General features: G+C 37.0%; 1 protein-coding gene across 1 annotated transcript in view; it reads left to right on the plus strand.

Annotated features, from left to right (window-relative positions):
• Positions 1-5801: 5801 nt before the first annotated feature.
• The window catches only part of IQCM (IQ motif containing M), a 38341-nt gene continuing 25632 nt past the window's right edge, over positions 5802-18510 (plus strand). The window contains 6 exon segments of the mRNA XM_074154974.1: positions 5802-5854; positions 6286-6475; positions 7763-7866; positions 7868-7908; positions 11223-11247; positions 11249-11355. Of these exon segments, the coding sequence (XP_074011075.1) occupies positions 5802-5854; positions 6286-6475; positions 7763-7866; positions 7868-7908; positions 11223-11247; positions 11249-11355 (520 nt within the window).

Here is an 18510-nt window from a genome sequence, read left to right on the forward strand (position 1 = left end):
TAATGTTACTTGTCCCTGCCCTCCCTTTAATCCTGACCCATAAGCTCTCAGTTGACTCTTCATCCACCCACAGGTGGAGGTCCATGCACTCCAGCTGGTCATTGACATAGAGGATGACACCCCCTCCTCGTCTCCCCTGCCTGTCCTTTCTGAAGAGTCTGTATCCTTCGATTCCAACACTCCAGTTGCAGAAGCCATCCCACCATGTCTCCATGATGCTAATAAGATCATAGCCCTGCAAGTGTGCACAGGGCTCCAAGTCATTTTTTTATTACCCATGCTATGTACATTTGCATAGAAGCATTTCAGTTGGGTGCCCAATAAAGCTGATATACTGGCTGGAATTAAAACCTTCTAAAATTAAAAACCTCTTGAATTTAAAACATTTTAAAGTATATGTACAGCTCTTGAAATATATGGCAGTTATAAACTGTCTTAGATTTTACCTATCTAATTGACTAGGTCTTTCTTCTGTCTTTCCAGATTATGGGTGACTTCCAAGCCAACAAAACGAGGAGTGCTGCATCAAGCATTAAGTCAGAAAGGAGCAATATGAGGTGCTTTTTTCCTATTCATCTTTTGTAAAAATGACAGCAGATGAAACAGTTTACTTTTTTTCAAACTTATTTTTCAACATTTTTCATTTGGAAATTAATATTGAAAACTGTCAAAGGCATTAGAGAGCATGAATAGGTCTTAGTCATACATTTACACTATTTCCAAGTAATCTGTAGATTCTCAATCTCATTAAATTGCAAAACTTCAGGATGATGATTCTGGGTTCTCCCCATGTGGTGAATGAGATCTGTTTGTTTGATCTCCTATTAACATAATTGTAACCTCACGACATTAGGCAAATTTTAGTATTAAACCCTGAGACCAACTAAACCCAAGACCCACTGAAATTGAAAACTTTGTCTCCACTGGAAGTGAAAGCTGTTGTTGAGCCTGTCCTTATGGCTTGCCTATATTCCTCCCTGTTGTTTCACTGTCGTATTTTGTTTTCTGTGTACATCCTGAGTGAATCGTTTGAGGTGTATCTTTGAGTTGAAGCAGTGTTTCATCATCTTCTTAATTCATGTCTGCATGAATTGCAATTAGATGGTCATCAGAATTCTAGTCAGCCATACATTGATTATGTATATGCATATCTTCAGATTTTATTTGTAAAGTGATAATTTCTGGATTGAGAACATACTGACACTCATGAGTAATCACTGGGCTCCAGTTCAGCACTCCATCTGTATTCGGCAAAACACTTAAGCATACGCTTAATTTTAACTTTAGCTCAGGTAAGCATGCAGTTGCCTGCATTGGAATTCAGCACAGCATTTTAAGTATATGCCCAAATTTAAGCATATCCTTAAATCTTCCTAAAGCTAAAATCAAACACAGCCTTAAGTGTCTTCATGAATATGGATAACTACTGAATGAAATGAACTCTGTTGGCCATTAAATAATAAGAAATGCCTGACCATGATTTCATTAATGTCCTACGGGCAGAGAAAATATAACGGAGGAATAAAACAATCTATTTGTTTCTTGAAATTCTGAAAGCTAAACTGTGTACTGTTGAAGAACTGGGAGGGTGTCTTCTATCCCTTAAAGAAAACTGTATCAGTAGGAAATCAAGATTTCATTCTCAGTGTTCCGTTATGTTCAGAATGTTCAATAAAATTATTTCATCCCTTAAAAGACAGTTCAGATAATGTATCTAAATCCGTTTAAAATTAAAAATGATAATGAGAGCTCAACTGGTCAGAGAAACTTACAAAGAAAATGAGTAAATGGTAAGCAGGTTGTAAGGATGTTACAGCTTGTAGCACATTCTCAATGATTTTGTTTTCTTTTCAATGCTGAAGTGTTTGATTCACATCACAATTCTTAGTTTCAGTCCATTTTCACTTTTGTTGCTTCAACCTCTACAATCTTTCTGCACTATTTGTGTGAAAAGCTCTTTGCATTTTTTATGTCAGATCCTCTCCTATTGCAGTTCATGAAGTCTTTCAACAGTAGGCTGTTAATCCTTTGCAGATTAATATGATTTCAGTGATAATCCTTTCATTTGTTGAATTTTTAAGTCATATAATCATTAAAGAAAGTGCTTGACAGATTTTCCATTAAAGTAGTACAAAGCAGGTGGCATGTCTTTAATGTGTGTTGGTAGCACTTTATGGTGCTCATTTGTAAAATTAAATTTGTAGATGAAGCAGATAAGTCTAGGGTTAGTTATTGGTCTTTTCCCTTTGGTATTACGGTTCAAATCCAGTCAAGGAAAAAATTATTCAGGGGCTTGCAGACAAAACAGGGTTGGAATATCTATTTGAATACTCTTTTCACAATTCCATTACTAATTTTTATCTGCAATAAGGGTGAGTTTGGGTTCTGTCCTGATACTGTAGAGTATCAAGCTAAGTATATGGAGAAAAAACAGGGTATAATTTATACGTGAGATTCGCCTTCAGGTAGGCCATAGGATGTACATGGTACACAGGAGTTGTTCCAGCCCTCTGTACAAGGCTAATTCTTGTCTTCATTCAAGTTAAACCTATGACTGAAATACTCTTCCCTGGATGGAACTGAAGTCTGTAATAATCGCGCAATAATGGCACACCTAAATCTCTTGCCATTAGGGTTTTTGGTTTGCTGTTGATTCCCAGCTCACTATCCAGGACTGTCCTTTTCATTCAAATTTTTTACCCTCTTTTTTGGTTTCTTTTTCTTCTGATGTTTCCCATATTGACTTTCTTTCTCGTTTTCCCGTTCTTTTATGCACACTGATGGAACAATAGACGGGAAGAGAAGGTACAGGTATTAAAATGCAGTGATACCGAGCACTCTTGTAAGCCACGTTTTAGGTAAGATCTCAGAAGCATGCTTCAAAGTTAATATACAAACAGCAGAAATGCTTTTTAGCTAGAGATCTGAAAAACATTCAAAGCTTATTAAACCCTCCGTTGAAACAAATGGATAGTAAGTGTGGCCTATCGTAGTAGGCTGAATTTTTGCTTTTATATACTGAAACTCATAGATACTTTAGGCAGGAGGGAAAGGAAGCAGACACCACAACTCTTTAGGAAAATCAGGTCCTGAACTTGGCAAACCTTTAGCTGATTTTGTCACTTATTTGCAGCTTTAAAATGATTTGGCCTTTGCAACAGCCAAAATAAGTGTCCTTTAATCACTTCCAACCTATTAACAGATGGGCAAACAGCTTTTATAAATGGGGCATACAAAATACTCCAGTATCAGCCAAAACTAATTAGTAGCATTATCTGAACTGAAATTTTTAAGTGATGGAATATATATTAATGCAGATAAACTGTTGGTTTGATAGAAATTCCTTTTCGAACATCATGCTTGGTATTTATTCTGCTCCAGTGCGTTCTAAACGCTTATTAAATAAAACCTACTTTTGTTTCTGGTTAGCTATTTTCTTCTATTAAAACAATGAAATTTCCTGTAAAAGTTATAACTACACATACTGTAACTGAGAGAAATCACATTAAGCAAGAGGTGGTTTAATATGCATTTTTGGTGGAATATAAGAGAAAGAACAGTGTAACCAGAACACAACCTTAAAATAAATGAGTCTTTAAGAACAGCACAAAATACTGATATGACATTATTTATACAGCAGTGCCAGAGCATATAAATATATCTTTACACAGCACTATTAATCAGAATATGTAAATTGCATGAAATTAAATTGTGAGATTATAAAAAAAAAATGCCACATGTATAATTCAGTAGGAAGAGCCATTTAATGCATTGCCATCAGATCTGCAGCATGAATTTGATTTTACAAAGACATCTGTAGTGCAGACAGCTGCTGTACCTAAGTGAGGATTTGATTGTACACTTGATCTTTCAAACAGCCACTTGTCCGTATCTTTCATATCATTTTTATAATCATGGATCTAAAAAATAATGTAATGGTTACAAAATCAGAATTTTTCTGAAAGACATTTTCACTAAAAAAATATTTAAATTTGTTGGTTTTAGGAAGACTTTCTCTCCTTCCGTCCAAGTGCCCTGCCTTCCCCAAATAACCTACCTTTACCTCAACTTATATAGTGATTTGAGGATCTTGCTTGAAAAGTCAAACTGTATCTAGAATCTGAAATAAATCTGAAAACCATGTTAAGAAAACATTTCAAACTTTTCTTCCTGCAGGATGGCACAATGGGACGTGCCCTCCCAACAGAGATAATTGCCTCTGATAAACTTTTCCTCAAAATTTGGAAAAAACATAATCTATAGAAATTCTGTGTGTATTCTATATAGCTACGTGTCTCTAATAAGTCAGAGATCCCTTCCTGTCCATCTGACATAATGTTGTTCTTTGGTCTTTGAAGAAAGTGGATAACGTTGTTCCTTGATCTTTGAAGAAAGTGGCTTTGATCAGTCCAGAGATGTAGCCCCTCGCACGTTCTCGTGTCTCAGAGTAGATAGGCATCACCTGCAGACTGGATAGACCTGCCCAGAAACATTTCTGGTCATGAGGCCAACTCATTCCCTGTGCAACCTATGCAACTTTGAAACCCTCCAAGCAAATTAAAATGCTGCTGTTCTTGGATAGAATCACTGGGGAAAATAATAAATGTACGGCCTTTGCTGGTATGGAGCTGAATTAAGCTGGTAGAGGGTTCAATTCTTTGTTTAGTGGAAAAGGTTAGAGCATGTATCTGATTATAAGTGAGTGGTGAAACTGTGGTCCTATACTGTGAGGTTATATGAAATACCTGGAAGACTTTTTAGCCAGGAGAGAGATCAAGATTGATGGAACAGATTTGTCTTTGTGGCATAAGAGTGGAATGATGAATAAGTGCAAATGATATTTTTTTAATTATGAGAAGATGGTTTGATGAGAAATCCTGCAGGCTCCTGGCTAGAGGGAGAAAGTGCTACAGAATAACAGAAAATAACCAGTTTGAAATTCATCATCTAAGTTATTTTGTTTTAAAAAAATTAAAATATATTATAATCTTAAAAACAAAAGCAAAGAAAAAAACCCAGCAAAAGACAAGATTTTGAGAATACTCAGATCTCAATTTCTCAAGCATCTTATCTGACCAGCACTTTGCTTAATTAAGACCAGACATCAAAAAAACATTTTCCCCTCAATTCAATGATATTTCAAGCAGATTGGTTCAGTCTTGGTACAATCTGGATGTGATAAGGAAAATTACAACTGACTTTACAGCATGCAGCTACTTATGACCTTAACTATAAAATGACTATTTCTATTCACAATTTTACCTTCAGAAAAAAATCCAAACCTGTAAATGTGGTTGATGAAAAGACCTCAGCTATGTTTTGCTTCACATTTCTGCCAGTTACACTGCTTGAAATGCAAAATCTAGCATTTTGATTATTCATCATGTAGGCTGAAAACTGCAAGAAATGGAATATATATTTTGATCATTTCTTCAGTTCGGACATAGTCAAGTAATCCCATAGGAGGACTGTAGAGATGAGGCTTTGGAGAGTTCCTTTCTACTCATTCTGTATCAAGACAAAGTTGAGAGCTTTCAGGGTTTTAAAATTACTTTTTAGTAATTTTACTGTAGCAAATACATGTACTGCTCAGGTTATTGAATATCTTGGCTTTTCTGGTGTCTCTGCTATATCGATTTGACAGGAAAATCTCCAATACAGCCTTTCGTGGTGTGTTCTTATGAAAAGGATTGGTTTCAATACTTTTCGATGTTCTTGTAAAATCTGTCTTTGGGTGGGGGGTAAAGGGGAGAAGAGAGGGAGGGGAAATTTCCTGGCAACTTAGACACTTAAAGGTTTCAATGCGTCTATCTATTAGAGCTTGTATTATCAGTTCAATTGTAAGAGCTAATAGGTAAGTTTTTTTTTTTTAGTCTTACTCTAATTGATTTTTTTGAAATAGTGTTTTTGCACACAAAATATAACTTTTTGTGGTCTCCATTTTGTAAAATAAAAAGTACAGTTGTGTAGGAATTGAAAAATGTTAACAATGTTTAAATAATAACTTAATCCTTATCGTTTACGAAGGCATCAGCATTGTGCAGATCTACGCAGCTGCAGCAGAACAGTTGGCAAGCAGATTTGGATGCTAATTCTGTAATTGTAGATGGTAAGTGACCAACAGTTCCTTTTCAATCTTTTCAAGCTATTCATGTAAATAAAAGCATTGTATGTGATTCTGTAATTATTTTAGGTGCACATTACAGTTTGTCTTTTAGAATTTTAATTCATAGTTCAGTTTGTTGTCCACTAAACTGAAGAACAAATCTGTGCTTTAATTTCTAGCGACAAACACCTTGACCTTCAATCTCAGAAGAAGGTGAGGAAAAATGTGTCTCACCTGGAAGTCTTTGAAGCTCCTCGTGATAGTGGAAAGCATCCTAGCAGTAGAGAAATACTTAAAGCAGTCATTTGCGTTCAAAGATACATGAGAGGGTGGCTTGAACACAGGGCATTCAAGGGAGTAAAGATTCAGGTAATGTCTCGATTCTTTAATCCACGTGCCACTTATATTCTAGTAGGGTAAGAATTCTTGATTATTACTATTTTTCTATGAAAAAACCCTGTGCTCAGCTAGTCTGTCTGTCACGGCCATTTCAGTGATAGCGGGCGCTCTGCTGGGACCCATTTCCGTCACCTGATCTCAAGAAGGGTCTCTGTTAGTTTTTAGAAGAGAATAGCCTGTGTAATACTTGATCCCTCTGCCTTCAGAGAATCTTGGCGTACAGGCATATTGTACTGTTAATTCTGGGGCTTGCAGTTTTTCAGGTGGAGAAACGGGCTGTAACTGAGTGTTTATTGCACTCTTCTTCTCCCACTCTGTTTTAAGTTTCAACTACTGAAAAAAAATTATGGATTCTATAGTATAATTACTGTTTTTCACATTTTTCATCTAGTATTGCTAAATGAAATGCCAGTTCCTGAGACATGACATACTGTAATGCTGTAATATGCACTTTTGCCTTCCATCTCAGAGTTTATACCAAGTTAAAAGAGCTTATGCATATTGCAGGTTGAGTGCTAATGAAGGATGCATAACTTCAGCTCTGGTGATGTCTAAGTCTCCTATCTAAGAAGTATACCACAAGAAAAGTTGTACCTAATTCAAATAAATGGGCCAAGTAGGAATAAAGTAATCCATTAAACAATCTATGTATTAGTTTTACAGAATCCTAAAATAGGCCAATAAAAAGCAGGTCATATTATTTGGTAAAATATTCTTTCACTATATATTGAAGGGAGAGGGAGTTTTTGCTCTGATATAATTAATGATGAGGTGAGACAGCATTTCTAGACACCTTCTTCAGGGCTGTAGAAAACAAATATGTATTTTTCCTCCCATGACCTACTTTTAGTCAAAAAACTGAATGTTGAACATAGTTTCTCACCTTGCCAAGTTTCACTGTTCCACTTTTCCTCTGCTGAGATACACAACCTTGTCTTTTCCCCAAGACTCTGATTATGTGCAGGTAGTATTTAATGTAGTTCCTGATCTACTTCTGTAATTTGGGATAAAATGTGTTTACGCCAAAACAGTTTTATCCAATCACCTTTGGAAAGGATCATCCCTTATCAGCACTATGGAGTAATTGCTTTTACGTATCTGTCCATGCGAGTTTACAGGAATGGAATTTGTTCTTGCTTTCTTTTAAGATTTTCTTATACGCTGCACACCTCTTAGTTCCACCTCCTCATCTGTTGCTTTAGTCACCCTTCACTTATTTCTTAGAGTAGTAAAAGTGAAGCATATCTGTAATTACAGTCTACAAGTGGCGCACCATCCCTACCAGCAGTTGTAAGGTACTACCATAAAATAGTGATAGTCCTCTTTAAACGTTAAGGTGGTGTTTTGGATCTTTCTACACCACCGGTATTTTGAATTAGAGGAGTGGATGGACAAGAAAAAATGTCAGTCAGTCATCCCATTTTTTCTCAGAATTATCTTTTCTTTTGATTTCAGTGGTCTGTCTATTCTTCAGGAATATTCCATGTCTGCAACACAATTATTTTAAAGTGACTTTTGCTGCAAGGAAGATTCCATGTCATATGCACAGCTGCCTTTCTAAGATGTCATTCTGGCACTGCAGAACTGTAGGGTTTAGCTTGAATAAAGAGATTCTCCTGGTCCCTTGATGAGAAGATTAATAATTAACTATTATCATTAACTATTTTGATCTCTTGCACACTGCATTTTGTGATTGTGTCATTGTGTTGTGGTTCTTAGACTGTAATTATGTTAATTGTTAAATGATGGGCAGTGTCACAAACTGTCAGGAGGAAGGATTTGTAATGAGATAGCAGGTGAGAAAGTGCAAAACTGAGTATCATCACAATTTTCTTAACACTTTTTATCCATTTTTTATCCATTTATCCTTTTTATCCATTCTTTTTTTTTCTCTAGTATTATTGCCCTATTCTGTTTTTGAGGCATTGTTTGGAAACTGAATAGCACTTAAATGTCTCCTATAATGAAATATCTTATATGTTTAGAGTGCCTCTTTAAAGAAGATCCCTTTGCAGATTTTTTTGAGCAATCCATGTATTATATATTTTATTCACGGAACTAGTTTTTACACCTGCTTTTGTTTCCCCTGTTTCTTCATCATTTTGATGGTTCACTGTACAGTCAAGCAAGTGTGGCAGAGAAGACAGATGTTGTTCATCTGTACGGTAGAAAATTCATGGACGCATGCGATAGAATAGACAGCGATGGTCAGGAGAAGCATAAATGACAATAGCTTGAAGGTATAATCAAGAAGGTACAGACACAAGGGCTGCTTCTCCTGATACATAAGCAGAGAAGTGTTGAAAGAAGAGGAAGCAGTTGACTAATAGCAAAACTGCCTGTTCCTTAGTTCCAGATGCTCTGCTCACTGCCTTCTGCTTTTTTCTGAATGTTTCTATTTGTGTAGTCCTTATCACCCCAAGGGTTATAGGAAGATATTTAGGAAAATAAAAAGCAGCTTAGACTGCAAAATTTAATATAAACTTCCTTTTTGTCTGATCCATTGCCCTTCAAATTACTCTTCCAGGGTAAGAGGTGGCCATCTCATCACAGAGAATATTTAAGATTAGATCAGCACATACACTAGAAAATAGCTTTCCTGATGGGAAAAAGCTGAGAAAAAGAGAATTAGTCTGCAGTACTGCAAGTTGGACGTAAGTGACCATTTTCATACCTAAGGGTTAGAAATGTACTGCCTTTTTTTTTTCCCCCTCTCCTTCCTTTAAATAGCATTAGCATTCCAGAGAAATAAAAATGTACCACCCACTACATACTGGAATTGGGTTCTAATTCATTCTTACCCCTGTTGAGCTTGATATGTATTAATTGTTTATATCTCTATTCCCATTTCCATTCAGTCCTTTAATTCTGCATTCATAAAGCTTTATAATTCAGTATGAAGTAGGAGGATTGTAATACTTAATTGAACATATTCAGTGGGTATACTTTGAGTACTCTCCAAATGCCTTATTGATGCAAATCGTGTAATCTGAAGATTCATGACGTAGTCTCAATTTTGACTTCTAAATTCCCTAATCAGGTTTTATATTCCTAATATCACATAGGAAAAATACATAAATATGAAATGTATGTGTATACATACATAGAAAATTTGATTTTCTCCATATGTTAGAAAAAATATCAATAAAACTGATTAATTCCTGAAACATAACCCCTATCCTCCTGAAAAGGTATATTCTCATCATAGGCTGCATAACTCATAACATACTGTCTAAAGCTGGATGACTGAAAAGTTTGTACTACTCTTCATATTGTAATGAAATGCTGGTTGACGGTTGTGTCACTGATGCTTTAATAGAAAGTCTTAAATTTATACCTTCAAAGCTTCTGTGTCTGTAGATGAGATAAGATGTTGCAGTCCAGTGTATTGTCTTTTTTGTTATTTCGTCTTTATGGTTTTCAAAGATTATAGTGCAAATTGCTGTTTTTCTAAAATGTTGAATAGACATTCATTTGCTCTAGTTTGATGAAGACAGACTAAGACGTGTTATAGATGCTCATGCATAACATAGAGTGTAATATGATCTATCGCTGTTAACCCTTACAGGAAAACTGGTGGTTTCTTAATTAGTAGTAAATGAGCTAGACTAGTATCCTCTGTCTCTCAGGGAGGAAGATTTGCAGAATTGTACCAATTCTGAAAAAAAATCTGTGACCTGGGTAGATCGGCTGAAATGTTCTGTGGACATGAAAGTATAGGAGACTGAAGTTTTTTATTTTTAATCTGTACTTATTCCTTCCCTGAGTATTACAAAATAAATCACACAATGCCTGTTTCTGTGTTAGCTTCTTTGACTGAAGCTATATTATTTAATATATTAAATTTATTGAGAAAATAATTGAGTGTTAGCCTGCTGGTATAAGTCCTCCTTGTTTTTTTTTTGAAGTAGCTGCAGAAAGGTGTCTATGGGCATTTCCAGTACGATAATACTGGGGACACTGTGAGTTTTCCCTTTGCCTTTTACCCTAGGGGGAGCAGTTTAATACACTGCTTTAGGTAGGCTGAGCATATCTGCCAACTAAAAAAGAGTATTAACCCCCATAATTATCTACTCACTTAAACCTCTTTCTACCAGTCTAGTTCTGCAGAGTTAAGAAATTCTAATACGCGCAAGAGATATTTTTCAGCCTAACTGTTCCCCTTTGCATTTGATAAGGACTCACGTTAGTGCAAGAATAAGTCAGCAGGGAACTACCCCATCGTATGACCTCTGCATAGGCCTAAGTTTTCATACAGAGTTTATCAAGCATATTAACTTCATAGTATCATAGAATCATAGAATCCCAGGTTGAAAGGGACCTCAGGCATCACTGATCCAACCTTTCTTGGCAAAAGCATGGTTTAGGCAAGACGGCCCAGCACCCTGTCCAGCTGAATCTTAAGTGTCCAATGGTGGGGAATCCACCACTTCCTTGGGGAGATTATTGAAATGGCTAATTGTTCTCATTGTAAAGAGTTTTCCTCTTGTGTCCGATCAGAATCTCCCCAGCAGTAACTTGTACCCATTATCCCTTGTCTTTTCCATGTGACTCTTTGTTAAAAAGGAGTCTCCATCTTCTTAGTAGCCACCCACTTGATTCTGAAAAAAATATTTCTGAAAAAGAAGAAAAGATTCTGAAGAAAATACTTCTAAAAAAAAATCAGTGCCTAATAACCTACTGTAAATATGTATCTATTGAAGCTTCTGTTCTTCAGTTTATGAGACAATGTTTTCCAAGAGAGTTTGACCAAAAAATGGACAGAAATGATCTGCTTGAATTTTTGAGAAACTACAGATATTCCATACCTGCTGGTGGAATACAGCATGTCTTCCAGGTAGTCCGTCCAGGTAAGTGGTTTCTTAAAAATGCTTTGCAATGGTACAAAATTTCAACTGCAGATGCTGCAGGCTTTGGGTTTTTTGTTTGGTTGTTTTTTTCCTTGCATGGGTAAAGAAGCTACTGTTCTTAAAAGCACAGTCAGCACAAACCCTACCTGATGTTGATGATCTTTTTCAAAATGGGGCATTTTATCATTATATTTGAAATGAAGTACATTTTCTAGAATTCCACTGTGTCTAACAATGCTGGAATATAATCCCGTACTATCTTGGAACATATTTAAGAGGGCATAAAGCAATTTTGTGGCAGGTCTGCACTTGCATATGTCTCCAGGCAAAACATTTGCCTCCTTTGAAGTCAGTGGTGTTTGCCCTTAAACAACTCAGCCCAACAGATTTTTACAAACATTCACTTATGAATGTTTGTACATAAAATAAGATGTCACAAGGCAAGAACCAAGATATGCTGTACCGTAAATAGGAGGGAGGTCATTGCCCATTTAAAAATAGAAATAAAACTGTAACCGATTGAGCCCTTCAAGTAAATCTAGAGTCTCATCTTCCTTCTGGCTTTTCTTTTTACCAGGGCCATCCATGTGATGTGTAAAGATGTGGAAAGAGCAGAGCATCGCAGGCTCCTCCATTGAAAAAGATGGCCCTGGATGGAGGAGCCTGTGATGCTCTGCTCTTAATGTAGAGCAGCAGCAGCAGCTCCTGGGTGAGACTGATGGAGGCAGCCTCTTCGGGCACCTCACAAGTTGAGGTAGGAAATGCCACTTTCTCTTCTTCTACACTTTTGTAGCACACTTGTGGTTTGTACTGACATATGTAGGTGCTGTGAACCAAAGCTGGTCTAAATATGAGTTTATATTACCTTTGTGTCTTCCCACATTTCACAGTCATCACTACTGCCAGATTCTTGCGGACAGTCTTCTTTGGAGGTTATGGTTAATTTTATGTATCAGGAATTCCGAAGAATGCTTTTAAAGTAAAACTTTATTTAGTGAGAGAAACCCATGTTTAATTGATGCTTTTGATTTGTTAATGACCTGCATCTTTTCATCATAATTTTTTTGCGTGCTTCCAGCCAGCTCTCTGTTCAAGCTGCGTCTTTGAGAGGGTGATCTCTTTGAGTATCTGACCACACATCATATTTGCACGTTATCTGCTTCTCAGTGTTGGCTCCTAGTAAATGCAATTAATTTCTCATGAAAAGTCATGTATTACATGTCATTTAGGTCACATTCCTAAGACAGTATGAATAAGACCAGGTATTTTTAGTTGTTTGCTCAGTCCCCATCACTATGGTAACAGGAGATTTTGTGACTGTGAGACAGATTTCTGTCTTATATCCTAGATTTGGGAGACTATTGCTACTTTTCACTGTGTTCACAGACAGACTAGGAGAGGTTCATACTTCCCTACTCATTATTTAGTTTATTTAGAGTCTCTTAGCTATGAAGTGTTATCAAGGCTTGTTCCGCCATGTGAGGCAGTGTGTAGGCTTCTTACTCATTCTGAGTTCAAAACTCTCCCAAATTATGAATGTGTAAATGATGAATAATTGCTGAAACATGGAGATGTGCCTGTGTCTAAAGGGCACCCATAAAATGATTTCTAACATGGAAGCATTTTGAATAATTGGCACTTATCTGTAAAGTGCCCTCTCTTTTTCAGTTTTATAATACAAATGTCATTATTTCTGAAGATAAGTTATTAACAGAGTATAACCTTGCTAAATTGCCTGGGAGAGACACTGCAACTGGTTGAATGGTTTGAATTTCTGAACAGTGGTTTGATGCAACTGTCTTCTGTGCCGTTGCTGAGAATCTCATACCATCAGACTGCCTATTCAGGGACAGAAAGATAAGGGGGAGGGGGTGATCCATGTGTGCGGTCAGAATGGTGGAGAGATCTACTGATAATTACTATATTAGCTTTTTTGGGTGATCATTGCATCCTGTACGGCTATGTGACTGATCCATGGAAGGTTAAAACAAGAAAAGGGACCCAGGCCTTATGGCTATTTAGTATGAGCACAGGGGGGGTGAAAAAAAGATTCAGAATTTCTCTTGAAAACTTTTCCGTCTCATTTTACTCTCAGTGTTGTTATTTTGGTTTTTCTTAATGAATCTAAACATTGCTGAAAAAACAGGGCCTGTGAAAATAAGTGCCCAGATGTTAAATGTCCTGTCACTTTTCCATCTCCTGTAATGAAATGATGCGTCCTGTCTTTGGCTACCAATAATTTAGACAGGAAAAACTTGAAGACTTTTTATTTTACAGGCTCTCTTGAAAGTTTTAATTAAATCAGTCATAGATAACTACAAATCTGATTTGTATGGGATCTGATTATTTGATATAAAGGTTAGACACCGAAGGTAAGATAGTAAAATTATCAGAATAAAACAAGAACATTTGTAGCAAAATGCTAATATTCATCGTATAACAAAGATCTTGCTGTCGAAATAGGAAAGAAGACTATTTGCTATAAAATACCTGCAAAATGTGAATTAGAAATATTAGGTGGAATAGAAAAAATGTGGAATATATGGAAGGCTACTAGACATACTGTTTTGAGTCTCTGTGTTTATACAAGCAAAGCGAATACAATAATTTGACCAAAAGATACTATAATAATGACATTGTTGGGTACCCGGAGTGGACTTATGGGTGCTGAATGGAGGTTTATACAGAACAACCTGTTTGTGATTTCCTTTGAAATCTGCTTTTTAACTTCTGGGGAGCTAAGTGAGCTTCCTTTAGGTCAAATGAATTTAACCTCAGGCGATTCTCTAGATGTATCTATACATATCTCGTCCCCCACAGTATGAGGGAAAATAAAAGACTGCATTACTGGCTAACGGACTGCTCACTGAGGAGTTAGGAACCGACTAGAAATAATTGAATGGTTTTCTATCAGTGGTGAGGTTCAGCTGCTGGTTTCAAGGGAAAGCCAATTAAAATTAAGGTCACAATGCAGTGATTTTTAGATTTCATACACAAGCAATGATGCTATTTCATCATATTTCAAACCAATTTGTGCTGCTACTTCATTCTGCTGTTGAAAAGCAGAATGCCATGCACTATGCGGGCAGGAGGAAACCTCAGTGCAACACTGCTGGTACTCTGAATAAAATAAGAAAAATAGAGGTAATGAACCAATTAATTTTGGCCATATGCTTAGAAGTATCCATTGAAATTATATCTAACTGTTATGAAAAATATGTCTTTAAATAGTTTTCAGAAAGCAGTATTTTAGCCTATGTTTAAATATACTTTTTTTTTTTTTTTTTTTCCCCTCTGATTGATTCAAAGTGCCATGTGTTCTATTCAGGTAAATATTTACATTGAGTTCAGAGGAACTATGCATGCATGTAGGTCAGATGCTGGGACTGCTAGTTATTTTGCTTCTAGACTTGCTGAAGAGTCCAACAGTAATATCTCGTTATTTACTGTATTCTGCAGTTGCTGGACTTACTACTGGTAATGCTGGTTGAGACTGGGTTAGGTAAATAGTTGTGAGCTGATCCTGCTATCTGTCATTAAGGCAAACTGTTCACAATTGCAGCATCCTGATAGTTGGAGAATTTTCAAATAAAATGTAAACACAGTAAGGATTTTCTCTGCACTTGGCCCTTCTGAAATGCCTCTGCTAAAAACCAGATTTTTCCACCTTCGTATTTGTGATCTTGATAACTAGTCCTGTATTTATACAAAATATCCAGTGTCTAGGCTAAGGATATGAAATATCACATATTCTACTTGAATTTGAATCATTGCCTATAAGCCATCTCAATTTATATCAGCCTTGCCTCATTACTGATTGTTCTACTTTTGCAGGGAGGTAGTAAATCATCTCTTCACTTAAGTACAGAAGTGTCCAGAGTTTTCATATATTTAAATTTTCATATATTAGTGGAAGGTAAGGGTTTTTTTACAGGAGCTCTTAGGTTGCAGGCTGTTCTGGCTTGATTTGAAACAACAAATGATAGCGCACACCAGTGAACTCTAACAGACAAGTTAAAGCAATGTGTCTTCATTAAAGTCAATGCCAGTTCCCTTTCAAGCTGCAGACAGGGAGGGGAGATGCAGGAGGTCCCCGGGGAACGCTCCCTTGCATGAAGCTAATAGAGGGTAGTAGAGCAGTCCCACACTGCCCTTGTCACAACCTGTGGTTCAGAGCTTGACTCATGCTGAGCCTTCATCATTTTTCAGTCCCACTGGGCTGTTCCACGATAACTGGTGCCTGTTACTGGGGCTTTTGCTAAGCTCTCATGTTTTTGGAGGTTCAGCTCAGAAATGGCGCTGACTGAACCTTTCCCCCATGCACCTTGCAGTTATTTTCTCTCTCAATTTTTCCTTACTGTGATTCATATTTGTAACATCTTATGCATAAATTGTTAAATATAAACAACACCTAATAGGAATTTCTGTTGCGGTCATGCCAGAAAAGCCTTATTTGTAGAGCAGGACCCTTCTGTGTTGAGTACCGTGCACATTCTGAAGAAAAATCTGCTTCCTGCATCACTGATGCGAAATTGTCTCCTAAAACTGTTTATTTTTCATTAAACAGAATCTTACAGGACAAGCAACAGGAAGCTGTGAATACAGTAATCGGAACAAAGGTGTAATAGCTCTCATGCATCTGGCAGAACACAGTACTCGGGAGTTTCTTTCTTTGTACTGTTGTTTAATAATGTTCTCCATACCTATGTGGTAATGAGCTCTGAGGCAGATGTAGGCTATCATTATGACTGTTGAAGCCAAATATAACATCAAGAAATTTAGATCCCACCATGGAAGAACTCTACAAGTGAGTTAGTGATAATGAATAGATGCATTAATAAAATGCCTTAATAGAGCTATTGCAAAGCTTTGCATTTCCTACATAACTGTTGGTGGATTAAGGCTAAATGCAAATCTGATCTAATGATCCCTTCAGGTCTTAAAGACTGTGGGTCATTCACCATCAACTGCAGCAAAAGGAAATAAAATATGTGTAGTATGCCCCTCTCCTTGTCTGCTGATTCTCTCACAAAGGAATTGCAGATTAATATGCGTCTAAAAGGTTAAAGAATTCCCACAACATCTGGAGTGTTTGTCAGCAAGCATGCAAGGAACCCTGCTGGATTCAAACGCTATCGAGTCTATGTTTGTCCACAAGCATCCTTTCTAACCTACCACATATATACAAACATAAGCCTGTGTTTCTCTTTTTGTATTTGCCTTTTAAAGGAAGGTAATTTCATGCTTAAGAACTTAATTTGCTTGAGTGTTTTGCTGTTAGCGTATCGTCAGTATACTCCTCCTGGGGCTGGCAAATTGGAACAGGAAATTCAATTTGGGTTACCCACACAGCCCAGACTACCCTAGGCCAGCCACCAACCTTGTTTTAACATGATTAAAATTTTATTTCTTTTAGGCAGTAATAATAGTCCAAAACATCATTATGGATTTATTAAGATGTTTTGATAATGAAGTTGAGACCTAAACAAAATAAATGGCCTCCTTAGTTGATGAAGAGATTTTTTTTTTTTGCAAGTCTATTCACATTTTGAATCATATTTAGAATTATTCTAAAAACCTACTTTGGAACAACAACGCAACTATCTGAAAAGTAAATTTTCTCCTTAAAATTCTCCTTCGCTACAACGTCTACAGAATAGTTGACGACAGTTGAACTAGTAGTATGCTGACACTGCTGCCTGTCATCCAGGCTGATGCTGTCTTATTTATATTCTCCTGTCTTGTCTCTTCCTCTTATACCTAAGCTATAAAATCTTGGACTGGCTTTTTGTTCCATATGTGTTAGAATCGGGCACTGAGGGTCTTGTTCTGTGCCTAGGGCTCCTGAGCACTGTCCTGACGCTAATAGATTGTACAAATAATGATGCATTGTCAAACCTGCTTTAAATAAAGTTAGGGAATTTTTAAATTTAAATGATGGAACTTCTCTGTACCCATATGGGCAGAGTATAAGTCCTTACATTTGACTAGTTTTCTGTGCCAGCTGTGTCTCTCTACCCCCAAATATAGGAAGGATGGTACTTATCACAGTGAATCCAGTGGCAGGTGATGAGTGGGAAGCACAACAGGATTGCAGTACTTATCCATCAGCGTATGGCCAGTGGTGGAACACTCAGCAGCATCTTTGCTAGTCTGACCACTTTTAGGACCATCTGGCTGAAGATTTGAGAGAAAGGACCTTTCCTGGTCCAGCATTTTTCATTACAAGTGCTTATCACAAATCACTGAAGGGTCAAGAGGGATGTTAGCTCTTGACTGAAGCTTAGGATGCTTTTTCCCTGCTCTCTCTAATGACACCATTTAGGATCACTGCAGTAGAGTGGCTTGATCAAGTTGCCCATCTTCTCTCTTAGCACTTTGCCCTGTCTCGACTCAGAAGGACAATTTCATCAGACCACATCCCTTTCCACCTGGGTTTTTGTGCTTTCATTAGTGTCATTACAGGGAAATTCTATGTGTATATAAATATTAGCGGCTCAGTTTGTTAATGTGTTTCATGCAATAATATCCAGTGCAATTAATTCCCTTGATACATAGCGAACACATTAAAACTATTTTAAAGGTGTAAATAAATTAGCATATGTGCCACACTGAAATGGTTAACAAATAACCATAATGCTGCTTTGTCTATTTTGCATTTGTGGACTCTTTATCTAGATTTTCCAAGTCACCAACTGGTACACGTAGGCAGTCCCTGTTTCATTATTGTGGACAAACATGGAAGTATTGCCACGGTGAACACCCGCTGATTTGTCTTCAGCTCACCCTCATCTGTCTCTGGCCTCAAGTTTTCTCTTTGTTGTGGCTAGATCCTATTCACCTGCTGAAAAACTCTGCCTGTTGGTGTGAGTTTCATCAACTCATCGAGTTCACTTGTGTCGTAATGGCATTAGCTTTTAAAACTTTCTTCATGCAGAATTTGACTTTAGTTTCTTAATTGGATGAACCGCTCTTTAAGGCCCACCAACACTGATGGAGCAGGTTTGTTGCCTCTTATTCCTGAATGGCAGTGTACCTGTTAAAACATCTCGGGATGACATTTGCTCTTTTTGCAATTGTGTTGTTGACTGCCATTCTGTTTGTTGTCCTCTCTGGCAAAAGTCTTTACTGCTGCCTAGGCAGTTTCCCTCATTT

Source organism: Numenius arquata, chromosome 10, assembly GCF_964106895.1.
Source record: "Numenius arquata chromosome 10, bNumArq3.hap1.1, whole genome shotgun sequence".
NCBI lineage: Eukaryota > Metazoa > Chordata > Aves > Charadriiformes > Scolopacidae > Numenius > Numenius arquata.